Source organism: Molothrus aeneus, chromosome 5 (assembly GCF_037042795.1).
Source record: "Molothrus aeneus isolate 106 chromosome 5, BPBGC_Maene_1.0, whole genome shotgun sequence".
Classification (NCBI taxonomy): Eukaryota; Metazoa; Chordata; class Aves; order Passeriformes; family Icteridae; genus Molothrus; species Molothrus aeneus.
Window position 1 is genome coordinate 23,914,997 of NC_089650.1, and position 22,276 is coordinate 23,937,272.

At 36.2% G+C, this 22,276-nt stretch overlaps 1 protein-coding gene across 3 annotated transcripts in view; it reads left to right on the forward strand.

Annotated features, from left to right (window-relative positions):
• Positions 1-22,276, forward strand: part of ANKS1B (ankyrin repeat and sterile alpha motif domain containing 1B) — a 408,607-nt gene that overhangs the window by 211,613 nt on the left and 174,718 nt on the right. For 2 of the 3 annotated variants that reach the window (XM_066549544.1, XM_066549545.1), the window contains exon 15: positions 7,547-7,653. In XM_066549544.1, coding sequence (XP_066405641.1) covers positions 7,547-7,653 — 107 coding nt within the window. Of the gene's footprint in view, positions 1-4,818; positions 4,837-7,546; positions 7,654-22,276 lie in introns of those variants that run through there. The other variant, XM_066549546.1, reaches the window with a different exon arrangement.

Below are 22,276 nucleotides of genomic sequence, written 5' to 3' on the forward strand. Positions count from 1 at the left end.
TTTTTAACCTGTTTTGAAAGATTTGAAAGCGGAAGTAGGAGAAAATGATTAGAAAAGGAAAAAGACTGATGTGAAACAAAACAATAAATTGTAGTAGCTGGAGGTGAAGGATGACAAAAGAGCATATGACCATAATTTACAAGAACAAGAAGTGAGATAACCAGGGAGCATAGAAAATGAATTCTAAAATGAAGTTAGAAAGAATATAAAGAAGAGAAGGAAATTTACCTGATCATCTGTTCAAAGGAGAAGTTCACTCTGGGTTCAGAGGCTTCCTTGGGGGCAAGGAAGCCTCTGAACCCAGCTAGGCAAAAGCAACCAGAAAAAAAAAGTGCCACACTGTCTCAGGCTGAATCTGATTTATAAAATAACCTCAGGAGAAATCTTTAATCTTCCATCATCTATAATTTCATGATTCAGAATTTCAAAAATATGTGTCAGTAAATGTTTCTCATTTCCACAGCTCTTCACAGCACCTTGCAGCAGTTACCAAATCTATGAAATCAAGGCTATGGTTTATTTAACAGCTGTATGTAACTTCTTGAGATATCTCTGTGCAGATATCTTTTTTTGAACAGTTTCTTCAAATAGTTCTCTGTTACCCAATTCTGTGTTACCTAGTTCTGCTTGTTTGCTAGTCCGGTGTTGCTTAGCACAGAGCTGTAAAAAGACTTGCTCAAATTTGAAATTACATAAATTTGGGTTTATGGTGCCAGGAATTATAGGATAAAGGGTTGAGCTTCCTTAGTATTTTTAGCAAGATTATGTAGTATACACTTTTTTATATATATGCACTCAGTGTACTATCTTTTAACAGTAGTCTAAAATTTTTACTGAATTAAGTAAAATATTTTGATTGGTCATGGTGTCATGTAAATTTTCAAGGGGATTTTTTTTTTCCTTACTAGACGAAAGCAGTGAAAATGATTACTCATAGGTGGTGAGAGTAGTGTTACTATTATCCCATAAAACTTCCCAAGAAAAGGACAGAAATTGCTCTGAGACAATAACTCCTTTTTTCAGAAAATATTATTAACTTCCATTGAAGTCAGAATAAGGATGATTCTTTCTTAGACCATATTTCAACCACCAAACTGCCAGAAAAATACATAAAGGACAATTAAGCATAAGGACACTTTCTCTTTCAGAAAGACATTTAACTGCAAATTGCTGGAAACTGGGAAAATGCTAGGAAAGGATTGCTGGATGTCCATCTTATTCCTATGCTCTTCTGCAGTCATCTAATAGTAGCCACTGTGATTGAAGCTGATGAATGATGAAGCTAGATGAGCTAAATGAAGCTGTGTTCTGATCCAATGCAGTTGATCCTGTGGTCTTGCAGTAAAACATCCATCTGTTCTTAACTTGTGATTCAGTAGCTGCATCTTGTATTGTAAGCCAAGGATATACATCTGACTGAAGTTGTGCATGTTGCAATGCTATATAATATAAATATTTGATTATCCCAATGTCTTTAGAAAAAAAAGTCCCCAAAATCTATTAATTTAAAATAGAAAATCGAAATCTGGAAAGACTAACTGTATCTCAAGCACTCTTGCTGCATGGTAATATATGTTACCAAGTACAATAGATAGATAGATAGATAGATAGATAGATAGATAGATAGATAGATAGATAGATAGATAGATAATTTCTCTGCATTATGGTAATGACATTCTTGAATAGAAATGAGTCCTAGTCCAGTGGCTGTGCTCTAGAGAACAGGTATTTTAATTTTCCAATAAGATCTGCTCCTCATTGACTGAACAGCATGCATTCTGAAGGAGGCTAAATTAAAGTTGTCAAAGCAATCAACCGAACATGAAGAATATTCTAACTTTGAAGTGTCTGTGATAAACGTATGTTTCATGATACAGTGGAGTACTTTGACTGAGCTCTTCCTGGGTAAATAATACATCAACAGTCAGAAATGCAAACATGTAGAAGGGCCAGTGTGTTTCACAAAGTACAGGTCACTGCTGACAAATCATCTGTCAAGTAAAATGAATTTTCCTTGTTGACTTTGAGGTTATAGTTATTAAAGATACAGCACTTACACAGTGGTAATGTAGAGTTATAATCAATATTGGTATAAAAATCAGAAAAGAGCTGTGAGGATTATTTTTCCTAGTCACTGAGGGTTTTTCCATTAGCTTGATTAGCTGTGATGTGAGAGCTATTTTTGTGAGTTCTGAGCCACACATAAGCAATGGAATGTAACCTTTAGATCATAGATACTAGATAGTGTTACTTAAATTCAAGCTGTCCCTGTTGATTTTGTTTTGTTTCTGTATATACCATGAAAAATGTCTCTAAAAGCACTTTCAGAGGAATATTCAGCATCACCAAATATTATCGTCCACAGTGCCATCATCATCCAAAGAGCTAGGCTGCTGACAGAAGTTATAGATCTTATGCAAGGCATCCATTTTTTTCAGAGTTTTATGAAAAAGATCATTTAAAATCTCTAAACCTTTGGGGCTGCCTTATAGTATAACTGAAATGCATGAGATAAACCAGAATCCTGCATACTTTTCTTGGAACCTAGGATGCTTCCCGCATAATAAACTTTAATTGTAGTAATCTGCTGGATGTTTGGTGTAGTTTTTCTCATACACCAACCTGTTCCTACCTATCATTATCTCCTCTCAGGGATACATGCATTAGGTTAGTTTATTCACTAGAGCACCCTGCCATGCTAACTGCTGTCACAATGTAGACAGGTAACTTTTGTATCTGCCTGAAGTCATAAATATAGAAATTATATTCTATTTAGTTTTATACAAAGCTGAAAGCTTTAATTAAAAAAAAAGTTTTCAGTACTTATTGTAGCATCAATTTCTTTTCCAGCTTTGCTAAACTTACCTTCCAGCTTACCTAAATGATTCATTTTTTCATATTCTCTACTCAGGAATTTTTTGGTCACTACTAGTCACTACTAAAATCCTCCACTTTTTGTTTTCTTAGCACCAGAAGTGTTTAAGTTTAGTAATGTTTAACAGGTATTTATATATCAAAAAAGAATTGTTTAAAATATTCTGTTTGTAATGATTCTCCTCAGTCAAAAAATCAAAGAAAAATCAAGAAAAATTTGTGGGATCTCAGCACATCGTTCCTGATGTCCAGAGATGCCAGGAGAACCCTTGGGGGGGTCTCGAAAATCCTGGAATGTTGCCAAGAGTGTTTGGTGGCTTGATTTTGATCCATCCACAGAAGTGACAAGAATTTGAGGACATGAGAATCACTTTAGAGTGAAGGGTGTAAAAGGGACACATTTAGAGGGTGAAAAATAGACTTTAAGGTTTTTGGTACAGGGGGGTTATGGAGACAAGATGGAGGGATCAGGGCGTGTCTCGTCCTTCTTCTTTCTTCTTCTTGTCCTCCATCTCCTGTGGTGATGTTGGCACTTGGGGATTGGTTTATGGTGAAGGTGCACTTGCTAACATGGGTGAAAAGTATTGGAAAATAAAGGTAAATATTATGTACGTAGATTTTAGTATAAAAAGACATGACCGCCCCGTGGGTGGTCAGAGTGCCCTTGGCTGCCTTGCAGGTCAGACTTCTGTTGGGCAGACAGAAAATTTTGTAGATAAGAAACAATAAACAATCTGAAGATCGAAAAGCTGAAGAGTCCGGACTCGTCCTTTGAAACGTGTGCCACCCAAGAACCACTCTACCCGTGTCGGGGCAGAGACAGAGAGCCGAACCCGGCAAAAATTCATATTGCTAACAGTAGAAAAAATAAAATTGAGAGACTCTTAAATTACTTAGCATTTAGAGCAGATCTACCTTACAACAAGTTTGAAATCATGTGCCCTCTGATATTACAGATTCAGTCCATTCCAAACCCCACAATAAACATATTCTGAATCCCATTGGGAACAAGATGTCTTGTAGAAATTATCGTATAGCATACCAGATGGCATCTTTCTTGCAGACATCACTTCAGTGTGCTTCTTCTGTTGCCTTGGAGAAGAAAGAGCCAAGTACTGCTATCTCTATAAGAGGCTTAAGTGTCAGGAATGGATGCATCTTTTTTGATTGTGGTATCACAGAAGGATTATCATGGAATTTTTGTCATTTGAAATTGCAGGAAAGCACGGTAGTGTGCAACTGTGTCGAGGTGAGACCATCTCATATAGCCTGCAGGGTGTTTTCAATGTCAGCACCAGCTTTAGGCATAGGCAAAGTGTAGGCACTCCCTGCAACAGCACACTGGTGGGGCTGGCACTGAGTCATAGACTTAAAAAAATCAAGAGACAGCCTTTTAGTCTCAAAGCAGGAGCATCTGCTCCAGGTTCCCATTGCACTGGCAAGGAAAAACTGCCCAAGCAGCCCCCCCAAGGTAAAACACCTGAAGTGGCTAAAGATCTGGAGATCTTAAAGGGCTGCAAGTTCCCTAATCCAAACAGTCCTGGCTCTGTGCCTGCCTTTGCCTTGCTATAACCTTTGGTGGAAGCAGGAGGGAAGAAAAGCCTTGTAGATAACAGGATACTTTAGCAATGAAACAATAGTCAGGGGTGAGGACTGGGCAGCAAGCTGACTGTTTCTCCTCGCTTTCTTTCCCCTTGCTAAGCAACCTTATGTTGTGTTGATGGGTTCAGCCTTGTAGTTATACTGGCAAAGGACAGAGTTGGAGAGAGTGCACAGTGGGACCAGCAGTGCTATAATCATCCAGGGCTGGAGCCATGGAGACAGTTAGACACAGTACCAACAGCTACATGAGGAAATGTGTCTGGGGAGCCACTCAGCAACTGAATTTTGCCTACACTGTTGCTAGGCATTGAGCCAAGCACTCATCACTGGCAGCATAGCTTCCATGCTGTTTATAGTAAGGTAAGGCAGAAGCAGTTCGACCATGAAACTAGTATATTGATTATTGTGTGCCTTTTTGTGGGCAGCAGATTTTTGGTGTTGGGGAACACAATGCAGAGACATTTGTGTCTCTGCATTTATAGGAAATACAGGAGCCAGTCATGCATAAACTGTTCAAAGGGATTATGCTTCGCAAGATCTCTGATATCAATTTTTCTGCTTACAGGGGAAAGGGAAAGACAGAATCAGAAATCCTTTTAAAAGAAGTTTATTAATTCTCAGTCAACTAAGAAAAAATCATAAAGGATAAAATTCTCATGTTATTTAAGATACCTTTGTTCTCAGTTTTCACTCTGAAGATCTTGCCCAGCCTTTTGAATTTGCCTACTCAGGGGATGTCCCCTATAAACTTACCATTTTATTCTTTTATTCTTTTATCTCAGCTCAGCATAGCCTACCCTTCTTCATGCCTGGGCACTATCCTGAAGGGATTGTGATCTGTCTATATACAAAAATATTCATTCATAGTAGAGAAAACTTTTCAAAAACAGGAATGATTTGCAGACCTGTGTGAACAAATGCATTTCTATCTCCATCAGACCTAGATTTCCTATCAGTTTGGCATACCTGCTTTCTCTGAGAAAAAATTAATCCTTCATTCATTTATTTGAAATGCATTTAGCAATAAGAAAACTACTAAAAGTTTCTTTGGCTACTGCAGGTTTACCAGTGCCTAGTGAGTGTTCAGTATTCTTTTCAGACATAATGAACCTTTCACACTTTGTGTAGTAAATTTATTAAGTCAGTAAGAATACCTGGAATAACAGAAGATCTTATAATATGAGACCTTAAGCAACTTTCCAACTTCATGAAAGACATTCTATGCTCAACTAAAATTATTCTACAGAATTATTATGGACTTCAATTTGCATGAGATGTTTCAAAAATCCAGGCAGCAATATCAAAGTGAAAGGTCATCCAAGTTTTAGTCCAAGGACTAGTCAGATTAGAGTTGAAACTCTTAAAATATTGTTAATTCTATATATTTAGAATCTGTTCTGTGAATGCTCAGAGACCTTCTGTGTAGCACTGGAAGAGTCATTGTGTTATAATGTGTTGGTCAGACTCTAGGTTTGGTTTTCTATGAAACAATTATCTGCCATAGTACTATCAGTTCCATATTATCCCCTTGACAAACATCTATAATTTCCTCATGCCTGGAATTACATTCCTCCTTTGAGATGGTCATTGCTCGAGATGCGCAATGGATAAGAAAAACAAAAAAGTAATTAATTTGCTCAATAAATGAAGCACCACTGACAGGGTTCCTTCTGGAATTGTACCCTGAATATACCTATTTACTGCCTTTTTTTGCTAAGTCCTTTCATATGGTTATGAAAAACAGAAGTTTAGTAAACATGCCTTTCAGAACAAAGGAATAAAATATTTCCATCTCGAGAGAAACTGTCTCAAAGATGAAATGTAGATATAAAATACATCATGAGATATTTGGTTTCTTATGCAGAAAATGAATTTTCCGCTCATTTAAAATTCATAATCTTTTTTTTTCCAGTTATAGTTGATAAAATTTAAATCCTCTCTAGAAATCATGCAAATCTTATGTCTACTTGCTATCATTCACATTTTTGTAAGAAAGGATATAAACTTACAATTTTATTCTTTTAATTATTCATTTGAAATGGTGACCTTTTCAATTTGAATTATTATATGTCAGCATAAAGATTTTCTTGTGTCTTAAATTTTACAGTTGAAGAAATCATGCAGATAATCTAATTACTTTGACTAAAATTGTTGTGCCTTTTATGTCTTTTGCTGTACTACACGAGAGAGAAGCTGTGAAATATATTCATTATTGATTCATTAAAGGGTTTTGTTATTATATAAGCAGAGATGCAGACCACTACCTATCTTACATTAAAAGGGAAAAGGGGAAGGCATAGTAAACCATGCCATGGGCTATGCTTTAAGTACTGTGTTCCTTAATGTCTTGTGAAATGTAAAAATCTACAACAAATAGATATGTAAAGCGTAGCTGGTATGAAGATTCTATTCAGATTTAAGTGCTCTAGGTTGCTTTTGAATCTTGCTATTTTCTGCATTTGTTTTGACTGCTCTCATCATTCAAGATTGACGCTTGGATGGGTGTGTAGGAGGAAGCAGCAGCAGCAGGCTTACAGCTTGCAGACAAAAAAAAAATCTGCCTTATCTGATGGCTATTATTGAAAATGCGAGGTGTAGCCTAGGCTGGGTAATGAAGGGGAGCGAGCGAGGGGGAGCAAGAAGCATGGAGCTGCATACTGATGAGTGTAGGAGTACTTGATAAAAAGAATTCTTGCTGCTGGCAGTGCATTGCTCATTGTGGAGTATTCCAACAATCACATATAACGGAGAGCAGCTTAGCTGACAGCTTGATATGCTTTTTTTTTTTTTTTCCTCTACTGTATGACGTACTGGTCTGTAGTAAAGATTAATAACCAAGAAATGTAGAGCTGCGATCAGACCTTACATTATATACTGCCCTGAAAACTATGTTTTACTTCTGACTTTTCTGTTTGCTGAAAACATTAATCTGTCAAGCTGGCGGGCTCGTTTGATACCAACTTTTCCAGGAACACGATGTGGCAATGCCACCTCTCAGCCCAGGACTACCGCTATTATCCAGTGGATGGTTATTCGTTGCTTAAACGCCTCCCTCTTCACCCTCCTACAGGACCCCGATGCCCTGTCCAGACAGTGGGACAATGGTTGGAAAATATTGGGCTACCTCAGTATGAAAACCACTTGCTGGCTAATGGATTTGACAATGTGCAATTCATGGTAAGAAATCTTCCGTGCCTAGCTGTGTATATACACTGTAGCTGCCTTTTTTGTCTGTCTCGTATGTGCTCGTAAAACCTTAGAGCTATTCTGCATTGCACTAAGATCTGTTTAGTGTTTCACTCTCCTATCTGTAGCTGAATTAATATATAAACTGCCTTTTTATAAACTTCCAGACTGTACACATTACAGAAGAGTCTAGCCTGAAATTTGGTAAAATAAAAACTGAGTATTAATGTTCTTTCTCTCCCTCATCAATCCTCTGATTGAAGAAAAAGGCACAGTTGTTTTAATCCATTGCAGAATTTTCATAGTATGAAAAAGCTGCAAACACCCCTTACTGCAGTGCATCACATTGTTACTTTTATTTCTTCATTAACTTGTAATGATAATTAAAGAACATGCAATGCCATTCTTGCCTTGAGATGTATTTTCATAACAGAAAATTATTTAATGAAATGCACTCTCTCTGCAAGTAATTCTAGATGTCTTGGTTAAATATTTTTGCATCTTAGATAATCAGGCTGTGGGATTCACTTGTTGAAACTTATGCCCTGAGAGAAAAAGTAATGCATTCTTATTAATTGTTCCATTTTAATGTTTTAACTCTAGGCATTTATCAGGTATGTTTGAAAGAAATGAAATTTTAGTTAGGTCAGGATTTACCATATCACCATGTGGTGTAAAGTAACAGACCTGTCATGCATAAACTTTCCATTGTAATGAATATTGACAGTAAAGAGAGAAGCTTACTTGTAAAGCTGTTATATAATCACTTCTCTACCTGCTTCAGTATTCCTCCTACTTGAGCCTCTTCCAAAAATCCCGAAGAAAATGCATTTCTTAAAAAGTATCAGGTCTTTAAAAAATATTTTAAAATGCCTTTAAAATATATTTTAAGTATCCATGTATATCTTGGAACAATTCTAACTTTTCATAACTTCTATCTGCCATATAAGAAACAGAAGTGAAAGGGCATGAATATTTTATCTGTAAAATCATCACATGAGCTGTGTCCTTCCTCTTTACATTATTTTGCCAACATTATTATATGCCTTTGGACTACTGATCAAAAAAATTAGGAGACATATCTCTGCCATTTCCACATTACAATAGAGTAGACATTTCTTCCTGTTTTTTATGGCTACCATGTGATCATTTGCTTAGATCAATAAAAATCATTGTCATCTGCACCTTTAAATATTCTTTAAAACAAAGCTATGCTGTCTGCCCAGCAATATAGGGAAGAAAAAAAAAGTGTATCATGCTGCAGTTTCCCAAAATGTAACTACATATTCTTATATATGTTGTAGCATTAGTTACATAAGTAGGTGATCATTTAGTCTTAAAGAGGCTACAAAAGGAAACTATTCACAAGAGGCTGTAGGTGGCATAACAAATGCAGAGGGGTGCACCTACCACAGGTAAATTATGAGCACCAGAGAAGTCAAATAACTGCCCTGGAGGGCTTTTCAGTCATATCCTGGCTCTGGAGGGGCTGGAACCATGGTCTCGGGGAATTTATGTGACTTTCCTGCATCTCTTATTACTGTACTTATATAAACATACAAATTACATACAAGATTTTGTTATGCAATGTGCAAGTCAAACTTCTAACGTATCAGGCAGATTAAGTTTTGCTTGCATACTTCTCTGTTAGCCAGTGTTTTCTGGTAATTTTAAGCCTTTTCTGAAATATTACAGATGAAATACATAATTACTCTTAATATTAGCTGAGCTAGCATGCCTTGAATGGAAGATTAGACTCATAAATCCAATAACAATAAAAGAGCTGTGAAACTGTGTTGTAATTAAAAAAATGTATAATTTCAGTAGTTTCTAATTTCCAATTTATTGATTTCACCATTCATCATGCTTTTGCATATTTCAGTTTTTGTCTGTGCCAGAAATCGAATATTTTCTATATTTTATTGGAAAAAAAAACAATGATTTCTTTTTATATCACTCCTTTGAATACATCAGCATTATGTAAGAAAAGCCTTTCTTGAAAAATTTAAACTAGTATTTTAAAAACTCTTTTTCATCCCAGCCAAAATATTAAAGGGAAAATTAAACTTAGAAAGTATATAGGAAAATGAGAGGAGAAATACCTACTATGCTAAGAGAAAAATTCAGATTATTCCAAACTTAGTAAATTGTATTCTTTCTTAATATGACAGAACAGCTTTACCTTTATTACAGCGGTATAGTTTTATATGTTAAACTAGAGTTCGAGATCTTATTAATGTAAATGTTTCAGATAGATTAGCTGCTTTACATTGAAGAAGTCTTAATAGTTCAATGCAGTAAAAATCAGTTAAGACATATTTCTTATTCATTCTGTACTATATTCCTGCTTTTGTTTTTTTCTGGAAGCACAGTCTGACCTGCATTTATTCATTCTGTTGCCTAAGCAACAACCATCACACTCCTATTAAGTATGATTTAGTAGTACAGGTTTTACTAGCTGTTCAGAATAGAAAAGGGAATATCACAATGTTATAATTAATGTCCATGGAATAACATACATCTGAGAACAAATATATCCCATATATACTATTCTCAACAGCAAATTTCTATTAATTAAATTAGCATTTTAATAAAAAGGTGATTTTCTGATAAAAAGATTTCATGGTTAATAATTCATTAGATCATGGAAATTAACTCCTTGTGTTTAGTCTCCCTTGGGCATTAGGAAAGTTACTCACTAGACTGTGGTTAGAATTACAAATATTTGTTTATCTTACCTGAAGTATGTGAACTTCATATGAAGAAACAGCTGGATTCCTATTAACTTTACAGTATAAATATTTTTCAGTACTTTATCAATATATGTTTTAAAAATGCATTGAAACATAGTATTTAGAAAATTTGTGGTTTTTTCATTAAATACTTTAATTCTACTTACAGCATGTTTGCGCACATAGCAAGTGCAGCTCCTACCCACTGTTAGGGTCATGCAGGAATGACACTTCCATAGATTTTAGTAGGCCCCAGGCAGATTCAGTCCCAAGTCTTGGTTCACATGTGCTTGAATATGTGTATGGATATGCAATCAGCATTAACTTTGATAATTTGTTGCGTAATAGGCTGCAGTGTCCTTCAGATGTAGAAATTGGTAGTGACTTTGTGCAGATACTCTGTATTTGAAGATGCAGATGATACTGCAGTTTCTTAACGTGAAGGCCACTTCACAAGTAAACCAATTCCAAAGCGAAGAAAACAATTAAACCAGTCATAAATCAGAGTATATGAATTAGATGTAAAATTAGATGTAAACAAAACTTATGCATCTTTTTGATGCATAGGTGCAATGGATATCCCTGAGACAAGTTATAATTTTATGCAGACTTGCAGGCCTACATCACTTAGTATGCTGAGAAAAAAAAAAGTTGACTTGCAGAGAAACAGATGTAAATATATAAATGTGCGGGGTCACTAAAAGCTCTCATGCAGTTTTCTACAACTGTGAAACTTCATCAAACACTCCATTCTGCATTCAGAGATAAAAGCAGTTCAATCAAATAATTTTTTGCCCAGTGGGGACTAGTTCTGATTAAGGGCTGTATATAAGGACTATCTATTTGTAGGTTGTCCTAATAATTTAAAATATTCTGAAGTTTTATCACTTATTATTGCAGTTTGATGAAAAAAAAGTCTTAAAAATTATGATAAAACACACTATGACAGAAACAGGGACCAGCATTCAAAGTGAGTTAACAGAAAATATGAAGCATTTCATTATATCTTTGGCATTCTAAAATATTGTTCACTATCAACAGTTAATATTTGCTTTACACTCTAGGCTTTCATAGCTGCTTTTAAAAGACATGCATCTCTACCGCTTCAAGTACTTATATGGCTTGCATTGCCTAATCGTCTAAATATTGCATAAATGGTTTGGGTTTTTTTTTTTAAATTCTCTCTTTTCCACTGTTGGGAAACTGAGACATAGAGTCACTGCGGGGTGGGATTTAAAACTCTTATGCATTTGATACAAAAGGCACTAATTCTCAAAATGCCTGCTGACATAATGTTTAACAGATCAAGTCAGTTGCTTAAATGTGGGTGTCTAGTACCATTGAAATACCATAGGGAACCCAGGAGATTTAGGCAAGGTTGACAGATATTGCTGAGGAGCAGAGACAACCAGGCCCTTCATGATTATCAAGTTCAGGTGGGATATCACCGAACCCCTCAGACAGCTGTAGAGTCCTGATGCTTTGACAGCTGAAATGGATCTTAAATTACACACAGTTTGTGACATGCCTAGAAATTGAACATAGATGTCTTGAGTTTTCACTTATTTGCATATGCATTTCTTTACCTTCTAATTATTTTCTGTATTTGTATTCATCCAGTGGACTTACCTGCAAAAGTATTTACAAGGTTTCTCACTGCTAGACATGGTCTACCTTCTCAATTCCCCTTAGCTGAGTGCTTTGGATGTAGTTTTGAGTTAAGTTTTGGCTTTTCTTTCTCCCTTCCTCTCTGTCTCTTTCTTTCTTTGTTTCTTTTCTTTCACTTTTTCACTAGTTCTGGAGGTTGATTAGCTGAAGTTTATCTGAAGACTCTCTTCTCTGAGGCATCATTCCTGGGAATTGCTCCTCTGGAATACACAGTAGTTCTTCTTGCCTTTAATCTCTTTTGAGGATTCTTAAACTCTATCAAGTACAAAGGACAGAAGCAATTTTATTTCCTTAGAGTGAAATGCACCTAAAAGAAAATCTCTATGTACATTAGCTCCAAGTCCTGTATTTGTGGAGACCACCAGATCTTTTCACCAAAAATATCCAGGGCAGAGATTGATTATTTAGGCATTAGATGAAAGCTAAAAAAGAGTCCATCAGTCTGCCAACACCTTTCTTAAGTTGACCATGTTGATGAAAAAGAGGCCAATTTTAGACAATGGTTCTAGTCTTTAGTGACCTTGGTGACTTGCAGAAGCCAACTCCTAACAAGCCAACCCCTGCAGCATCCAGGCTGTCAGCTCTCCAGGCCTGTAATGGCTACTGCTGGGACTCATTGGGATACTTGTGCATCATCTGGACTCTAAGAAGATTAAGAGGACATTCTCTGTGCGTATTTTACCCAGAAATTAAGAACTGTTTAAGGCAACCTTAAAACTGGCTGTTGATAAGTTGGTGATATACAGCAAGCCATACTTTTAGCTGTGTACCACTGATGCTGGAATAAACTGTGGTTTACTACACATGTAATAAAATCTTAGAATATATTCCTGGAACCACAAGTTTTGGTCCCCTTATCAAGGCCTCACTGTCATACCCAGGACTTTCTTTTAGTTTCATGGCAGACCTACAGAACTTAACATTAAAAATGTGGGTTTTGGTCCCCTTATCAAGGCCTCACTGTCATACCCAGGACTTTCTTTTAGTTTCATGGCAGACCTACAGAACTTAACATTAAAAATGTGGAGCTCCTCTCAGTATCAGTGTAGCATTGTTGGTTTTTTTTGCATGAGTAAAGTGACTCTGTCATTCTGATGTCTTATGAGTCTTCCTCTCCTTCACCCCAGTAACCTCTGAACCTGTAGGTCCACCTTTCCCCTTAGCTCAGAGTGAATGAGGCAGATTTAAAGTTCAGATATAGACAATTACATGTCCATTTACGCATCAGTAGATGTTTAGAACTCAGTTCAGTTGCCCTCACATTGGAATTGAGATGTCTGGGACATCTGTGTAGGCTTGGACTTTACTAGCAATACCTGTCTGGAGTTTCAATCAGATTCCAGGTGATGTACATTTGCAGCACCTCAGATGACTCTAAATTCATTTCTGTGGTTGACTAAGTGAAGCACCTAATCAGACATTAAAGCCAATGGAGCACAGAATGCAATTTAGCTGGGTGGCTGAATAACTATTAGGGTAGTTATTTGAGGATAAATTAAAGTAGAGTCATCTGATCAGCTGAACCACTGTCTAAGCTCTATTGATGATGGTTTTGTACTTGATCTCCTTAAGCTATAATGTAGACACAAAATTTATGATGGTTCAGTTTGGGCTAGAATCCATACAGAGTTCACTGAAAACAAAACACAAATTATTTTTATTAGAGCTTTTTCTCCTCCCTCAGAACCTCTAGCCCTGAGGCTTCAAGATCTTTTTCATCCTAGTAGGAATTCTTACTATAGAAACTGTAAATTAGAGCTCAGGTGGGTGCCAGAGTTGAAGATTGTGCCTGTCATCCTGCAACAGCAGTGAGTGTAACAAATAATCCTGTTCCACATGCTTCTGTTAATGCTTCTGTCATGGTATTCCTCAAGCCAAGCTAGTCAAGAGACAGAAGGGCTTATTAATGTACTATCCAGTATTGCATGTGTAAATAATAGCTTGCACTGTCATTCTCTCTTGAGGTCTCTGGCAAGTTGGCATCATCCTGTGTGAGTGCATGCAGCTATGGAAGAGAGGTAGTGCTCATTTCCCAGTGGGAAGGGAGTTTAAAGGAATCTGCTTCGTGTTTTTATATATATATATGTAATGTATGTGTGTAAAGAACACAGCACTGGAAACTGATACTGCACTAGATAAAGGACTTTATGAAAGTTTTGGCAATAATGATTGCTCAACAGGGAGACAAAGTTTTTGGGTATTTCACTTGAATCGTTAATTCATAAGGAACACACCTCCAAACAGACTGTTGGCTTCATTAAGACATCCTGGATATGGTGGATCCCTTGAGAGTCAGAGGGAGTATGTTTTCATCTAAACCTGTCTAAGCAATTGTATCTTGAAGGTATAATCAGGAATGGGTCCATCTGCCTGTATGCTACATTCTGCTAGGTTAACCTTTAGGTGAGGGTTTCTCTAGTTGCTCTGGAATATTGGGAATATATGGAATATTTGGCCATCTTCAATTAAATGTTGTTCCACGCAAGGTTGTACATACCAGGCAGAGAGACAGGACTTTGGGCTGCAGTTCTGGTCAACAATCCAGGTGCCAGTATCTTAAGTGGAATGTCTTTGCACTCAACCTCTGCCATTCAGGTTAGTGACACTTGGTGTGGATTTGCTATTTTGCTAAGTTCAGTCTTAGAAGAAAGAGCTTGTCCAAGGTACACAGCAATGTACTGGGCTCAGTCATACCCTCCCTAGAAGCAAAGGGCCAAATGCAGATATTGAAAGCCATCACATGTACAGTCACCATTAACAGTTACACCATTTCATGGTATATATCTGTGAATACGACACACGAGGACTGGAATTAGTCCCATCTGTTCTAACAATATGTTAAATGTTAATGTTAAACAGTGTGTTTAAGCTAAAAGCCTGCCTAGTGCACAGGGTGGCCTCATTTTGATGTACAAACACTGATGAGCTGTATTTTGAGACTACATATGTGAGGAATTGGCTATGGGCCCTAAATGCGATTTTATGATAAACTAGTCACAAGTATTTAATTGAAAACTAGTTTGATAAAGTGGATGAAAACTCTAATAACCAGAATGAAGCATGATGTTTTAGTAACTCATAAAATAACAGGTGTAATGCTAGTAAAGTGTTCTTGCTATGTATTTATGTAAGGGCAAAATCTTCCAGCTGATTATGTTGACCAAAAGGGACAATGGTAAATCTTCAAGAATTAGAAATGTTTGTGTATAGAGTGATGTGTATGATGATGTTATTGATAACTGATGAAAGTTATGGAAAACTTGACAGGATATAAACATTCTTTAAAGTAACAGAAAATTTGAAGTTTAAGAAGACAAAAAAATCTAAGAGGTTTTATGCTTTAGGGAAGAAAGCTGAAGATTCACAGGACAATCAGTTTTTAGTTCTATTTACAGTTTTAAAATGAATGTCCTGTATGTAATAAGAAGTTACAGCTTATTCATGGTTATTCCATAGGGGAATACTTTTTAATAAAATTAAATAAATAAAAAAAACAGGATGAAAGAAATTCTCAAAGCAACATAGTATATGGTTGTGTGTATTACTGGATTAGAAAAACATTGTCCAACAAGAAGCAATTAAATGGAATCTGGAACAGTAGATAAATTTCAAACAATGACAGACTTCCCTGACTAAGTTAAAGGACAGAGCAGTGCAGAGGGGCTTGATTATAGATAATGGCATGGTGGGACTCTGAAGGAGTTTTCAGGGAAAGATTAATGACTACAAAGAGATAGCTGGAAATAAGCATGATTCTTTGGTATGTTATCCTTTTTGAAGGAAGACTGGATGAGGTGAGAAAAGCTTGGGGAGTTACATGAACAAGTATTAATGCTGATCAAAAAATAGAAACAATATAAGATAAAGAAAGAATGCATTGTGAAAGAGCAGATAAATAAAATACAAAAAGGAAAAAAGAAATAAGAGAGAAAACGCAATGTCACCAACTGTGTGAGTAGAATGCCTTCAGAGAAATTTTTATCAATATGCTAAAGCAAAAAGGTCTACTTAAAAAGCTACAACCACTGCTGGAATTAGATAAAATTCATTTTAGTTTTGCATTAAGAACAAAATATAATTGATCAAGTACAGTGTTAATGAAAACCACTAAGAAATTGGAGGAATAGAAGGAGTGAGAATAATCATATTGCAAACAGACAAAAGAGTACTTGGTTAACTAGAATATCTGAATCATCTAGGTTAGGTGATATTTGATGAAGAGTTCTAAGAAACTGAAGAGAAAGTACCAAATCATTTAGCAATCATTTCTGAGAACTTCTGGAGAATGAATAAATTATTAGAGGACAACCAAAATATAGATGTAGTACCAATATGTGTGTCAGATCACAGGATTTGTCCTCAGGATAGATTTCCAACCTCCTGGGCTGTTTGTCTTCAACCATTCACCATATAACCTTTGCCTAAATCAAGGGGGAAATATATGGTGGCGTTACTGACAACAGAAAATTGCTGTCATTAGCACTGACTCTGGTGAAGGGAAAATGGGGAAGTATATGGAATGCTGCAATGGGATGTAATGGGAAGAGAATAAAGCTAAATGAAGTAACTCAGCAGTTGGGAGCTGAACTATTTAAAGGGAACCAGTAAAGAAACAGATGTACTGTACAACACATTGTGCCCTGCATCATTTTGATGAGAAATTATTTTCTGTCAGAAGCCACTAAAATTTCGACAAGGGAGACAAGCTTAATTTTGCTAGTAAAATTACAGCTACCTTTTAAAAGCTACCTTTTAGACTGATGTACCAGAATTGCCATGCAAGCAAACATGCCTGGTACAGTTTGCTGAACTCCTTCTAAATTTCCTGGGTGTCTAAATTTACTGTCCTTCAGTTTAGAAATCTTTTGTTTTCCCACATATTGGTGAATGTTTTGCCTTTTTTATGGTGTTGACACCCCAGCATCTGTTTTAACCTTGGCAATGACAAAAGCAGTGACACCCATGTAGCTTTTGTCACCATGCTGTTCATTCTATCTGTTCACACACACACACTCACGTTTGTGCATTCACATATTACACAAAAAGGCAATTCATTACAATGAAATATTCTACATGCTTAGAAATAAAGAACTGGAGAGTTACAGTACCTAGGTGACCTCAGTTCACCCCTCACATTCACAAGCCTTATGATAGAGTCTTCAATCACAGGTTTCTTTACTAATTTTTCCCCTCAAAATTCCTTTCTCATTAAGTGTACTGAGATTTGAGTATGCATAGAAACATACTTCAAATAACTATCAGTTAAAATAAAACCTTTTGTTGTTTTTATAATACTATATTGCTTGAATTTTATGACCTTAGTCCAGTAGTCATTTAAAACAACAAGACCCCCTAAACTGCCTTTTTTTCTCATTCAGAAGTGATGTACATTTGCATAGTGTTGTTCATCTGGAACATTAGAAAAAAATACCTACATATCTGAGCATGCATTTGCATTTTAGAAACTGAGTTATAAAGAGTTAGAAAACATAAAATTATAGTACTTCAGGTTATAACTTTAGACAATTGAAAATAAGTATATCCAGTTAGAAACACTTTTGTCACAATTTTTTTAGAAGCTGAGAACTGTGCATCAGAAGTCACCTCCAAAAACTTTGCCTGTGCTTCACATGGGTCAAAGCACAAGCTCAGTTATAAAAAAGTTTGATGTTCTTGACTTTACATGGGACAAAATATAGATTCTTAAATCTACTGAAAGTAAGGTAAAGGTCCAGTGTAGACAAAGCAAGCTGCTGTGTCTAAAATATTATTTTATTCCACATATGCATAATTGGTTGAATTAATTGAAAGCTTTTGTTCGTTGTAAGTACAATGAACAAGGTCACACATGAAATTCACACCTGTTCTCTGGTCTTGTTCTTAGCCCAATCCAGATTGAAATATATTTTCAGCAAAACAAGAAATACAAATGCTACTTTAATCCCCAAATAATGTACTTCTGTAGTCTTTAAAACTCTGCATTAAACACTTCAAGCATTTTATTCACTATGGAACATGTTCTATTCTGTATTTTTTCCAGTTTCCATTAAACCTCGATTATTGTGCATGTGGGATAAAATCTCCATACAGCAAAACACTGTATTTACTTTGGAGTGGCTAGTACTGTTGAAACTGAAGGCACATGCACTTGTTACAAATGCAACCCTTGACTTAACTGAAACCTCATATTTCACATGTTTATTACTCTTATCTTATGCAGTATTTTATTAAATTATTGGAAATTGAATGCTTCAATAACATTATTGATGGGAACATCAATGGGTTAAATTTGCAAGATGTACCATACCTGCTCTAGATTTGTGTTGAAAGTCTTTGATTAGATAATAATTATTTGGATATTTTTGGTCGAAAGTCTATACCTAGATGGAAGTTTTGACATACAAAAGCCAAAGTATTTGTGCAGGTGACAGAAGTGGGGGGGTTAGCTTACTGTAAATAGAAGTGAATAAACATTAAAAACTAGAATACCATGAATAAAAATACACTGGATAAATACCTATCAAATGACCTTCCAGTAAAATCTCAGATGGTATTTTCTCTGAATCCCTACTTAGCAGCCAAAAATTAGCAAAGAGTGGCCCCTCTGTGCACTATCCCCCTTTGCAGTCACAAAGAAAGGGAAAAAGCCTGTAGTTTATTCACTGGTATCTTACAGCTAACACTAAGAAAAAGTATGTTATTTGTTGCAGCTGGTTACAGCTCTTCAATCTCTGAAATGATTGAAAGCTTCTGTTCTTCAGAACAGAACTATTTCCCATCTTTTTCACTTTTTGAGGTTTGTTCTCTCCAAACAGCTCCCCTTTTAATCACATAGAAAGGCCACTTCTTGAAGTAAGTTAAGATGGCGTTTAAAAAGAAATAGCAGTTCTTAGCTGCTATGCTGCATTAGGATAAAAGATGGCACAACTGAGTTGGTGTTTAGCCTTGATCCATTTTTAAATATAGTATGAATATTATAGCCCTGTTAGCTTCTCTGAACTCCCTAGACATCCCTCTTGTTGCCAGAAAGGAATTACAAATTGACGATGCAAGTTATTTTATTTTGTTTTCCATCTCCCTTGGAATTTGGAAGTGTGTCTGTTCTGTCCATGAGCTTTTTATTTCCTGACATTCTGATTTTTAAGTACTTTTTTTATTGCCTATTGAAATAGTAGATCTTCGCTTTCTGCTCAGAAAAATAACTTTATGTAGCAGTGGAGTGGTATATTATACCAAAGAACCAACATACTAACAAATCTATGACTCTCAGTAATACCAAGCTTTTTGTCAGAAAATTCTGCTCTCACTGCTTGTATGGTTGATTTCCCTCTATCTCCTAACTCTGCTTCAAATATATGTTGGTTTAAAAAGCATTCTGATTTCCCTCATTCTTCAAAAATAAGACATGGAGACTCAGGGGAAAAGAGAATAAAGGAAAAACTTGCTAGGACATGCAGAAGCAGCCTGGTCCATAGAGAATCCATAGGACAATATATCTAAGGGTCTTCTCTGAGGTCATCTTTTTATTTGAATTATGAATTTGGAGAAAATGCCTCTCTATTCCCTTATCTGGTGGAGGGAAATTACATAACTTTGCTGGCCTACATATAGGAAATCAAGAGAGGATCCTGGGATAGAAATATCTGTGTATTTTGAGCTGTCTTATGGATAATTATCTGCTTGTGTCTGACTTTTGACATGCAGATTCCTAAGTAGCTTTAGTTGGGAAGAACACTTTCTCGGGAAGGAGTCACAGGTAGCCAGATTACCTGAAGAATCAAACAAGCATTTAATAGCTATTTTAATAAATTTTTTAATTAATCAGGAACTTTTTTTTTTCTGTATATAAGCTTTCTAAATGTAATTTATCATTACTTTAATCTTTAAGTTGTGAATTTTATTCCATAAACCAAACTCATGGCAGGAACACTTTCTTAACCTTCCTCTTGTCTCCTTTGGAGCTGCGGGCTACCACTCTTCCTTTCTGTTTATTTCTGAGGTTCTCTACATCTGACCCCTTTCCCCAAAATTCATTTGGTTTCTGAGATCTCTTTCTTCTCACCATTCCTGCAGGCTGGACTCTTCTTGTGTAGCCTAAGTCCCCCTTTTCTCCATTTCCTCTTTCCTAAGTAGAAATTACCATATTTCTTTTTCTTTGGTCTGTAAATCAAAGGAGGGAGGGTCCAAGGGAGGAAGAGAAGATGGGAAGGAGAGGAAAAAAGGAGACTAAATAACTGAAGATGTCTGCTTCACATCTGTGTTCTTTTACTGACCTAAAACATTTTTACTTGAGTTGAAAAGCAGTGTAACATTTAACTCTTTTCACATGTTCTTGTCACTTGGACCTCAAACCCAACAGAGTTGATGCTGAGTGAAAAATTCCTTGTGTGGGCTTAGGATGAGTTCTTGCAGAGAGTTGGCCATGCTTTCCAGCATGCTTTGTAGTTCCACGTTATTCAGATTTTTCCATTTTCCAGGGTATCTCAGGCTACTTATTTACCTGGACAGCTAACTACAAATGGTGACAAACTTGTCTGATAGAACTGTTGCACTCAAAATCCTTTAACATACATGGCAAAGGGAAGGAGCAGATTTTGATTTGCTGAAGTATGAGTGCTCACAGCTAAAACTGAATATAACTACAGTCGTCCCTTGAATACATATGTAGGTAGATACTAAATACTTACTGAAATGGAAGAAAGCAATCTGCATTTATGCATTGAGAATTAATATATTGTAATTTTTTTAAAATTCTAGCCCTAATTTTTTCTACTTTAATTCTTTGTCTGTATAATGGATAAAATCTGTATATTAAATTGCCACCTTGCTTTGATGGAGTCTTATAAAATACATTAAATCATTGTTTGGAGCTGTCTAATATTAATTCAATGAATGTCTAAAAAAAGTCTGAAGAAAGTGAGTCATTCTTACTGCTGAGGTCTTCAATGGGAAGCTATATATAAGACATGGACCCACACAGAGAATGATAAAGACTAAAAGAAGAAATATCAGCTGCCTTATTTTCCAAGCACAATCCATCCTCTTGTACTGAATTCTTGGATTATTCAGAAATATAATTATAGTGTGTGTTTGGTGCCATGTGGGATATGTAACCTGGGGTGAAGGGTAGTTAGCCAATGTTGAACAATCTGCAGTCTGGTATTTTGTAGCTTCATGACATTCCTATAATGTGTAGTGGGGATTAGTAACTCCTGTTTTGTCTGTTTTATTCATTGAAGTGACTGTTCCTTTTAGGAAGGTGTACTGAAATCTAGAAATTATATCAAGTGAAGTCACAGTGTCCCACAATCTTCCCTCACTGGATCAGGAGCATACTGTTGTATTGTGCAATTTGTTGATAGCACTGGTCTGTTGGGACCAAATACCACAAGGTGTGAGGGACAAGGGAAACTCACAAGTGTTTGCCAGACTATTAGGAGCAGTATTTTTACTGCAAAGAAAAATTAAATTAGAAAAATCCAGCTCATGGAGCAATGTGTAAAGAGTCAGTAAACGTCTTGAGTTAGGATAGGAGGAGGCCCCAAAGGACCCCTAGTTATTTGTCAAATGCAGTATCCTTGTATAGAAAGGGATTGGTGGAAACACTCATCACAACAACATTAGGAAGAGGGGTGCCAGAAAAGGTGAACTCTTGCATGAAGGTTCCTTGTGACTGAAGGAATGAGGTACTAGAGTTCCAGATTAGTGGACTTTGACAGTAGGTATCCCAACACCTTAAAAAATCAGCTGTGTAGCAATGTTGCAGAATCCTTCAATAGTGTTTTGCAGCTGAATTAGTCTGTGTACAGTTAACATTATCCTAAGAGTATATCAAGCTATCCCCTCATTAATTTTGAACATGTTTATTCAGATTTTTAAGAATATGCAGTATGTTGTGAGAAGTATAATCAGCCCCTTGGTCAAAAAGCAGAAGAAGCTTGCCTTTGTAGAAAAGACTCTTGAAGACAAATACTGTTTGCTAGTCAGGAGAGTTCAGAGGGCTATGTCAAGGTACTAGGACTATGTGTATGAAGCCAATATGTGGCTTTAGGTTTCACAGCCAGTTCTTGCTTCAGCTGAACGCAAGTTACATAGCTCGTTTCTTTGAACAAGCTTCTTTAGATGGATTTTTTTTTCCTTATATTCACTGTTAATAAGAGATTATGTCTGCCATTAGATATGCAACTAATTTATGAGCTGGTGTAAAAATGACA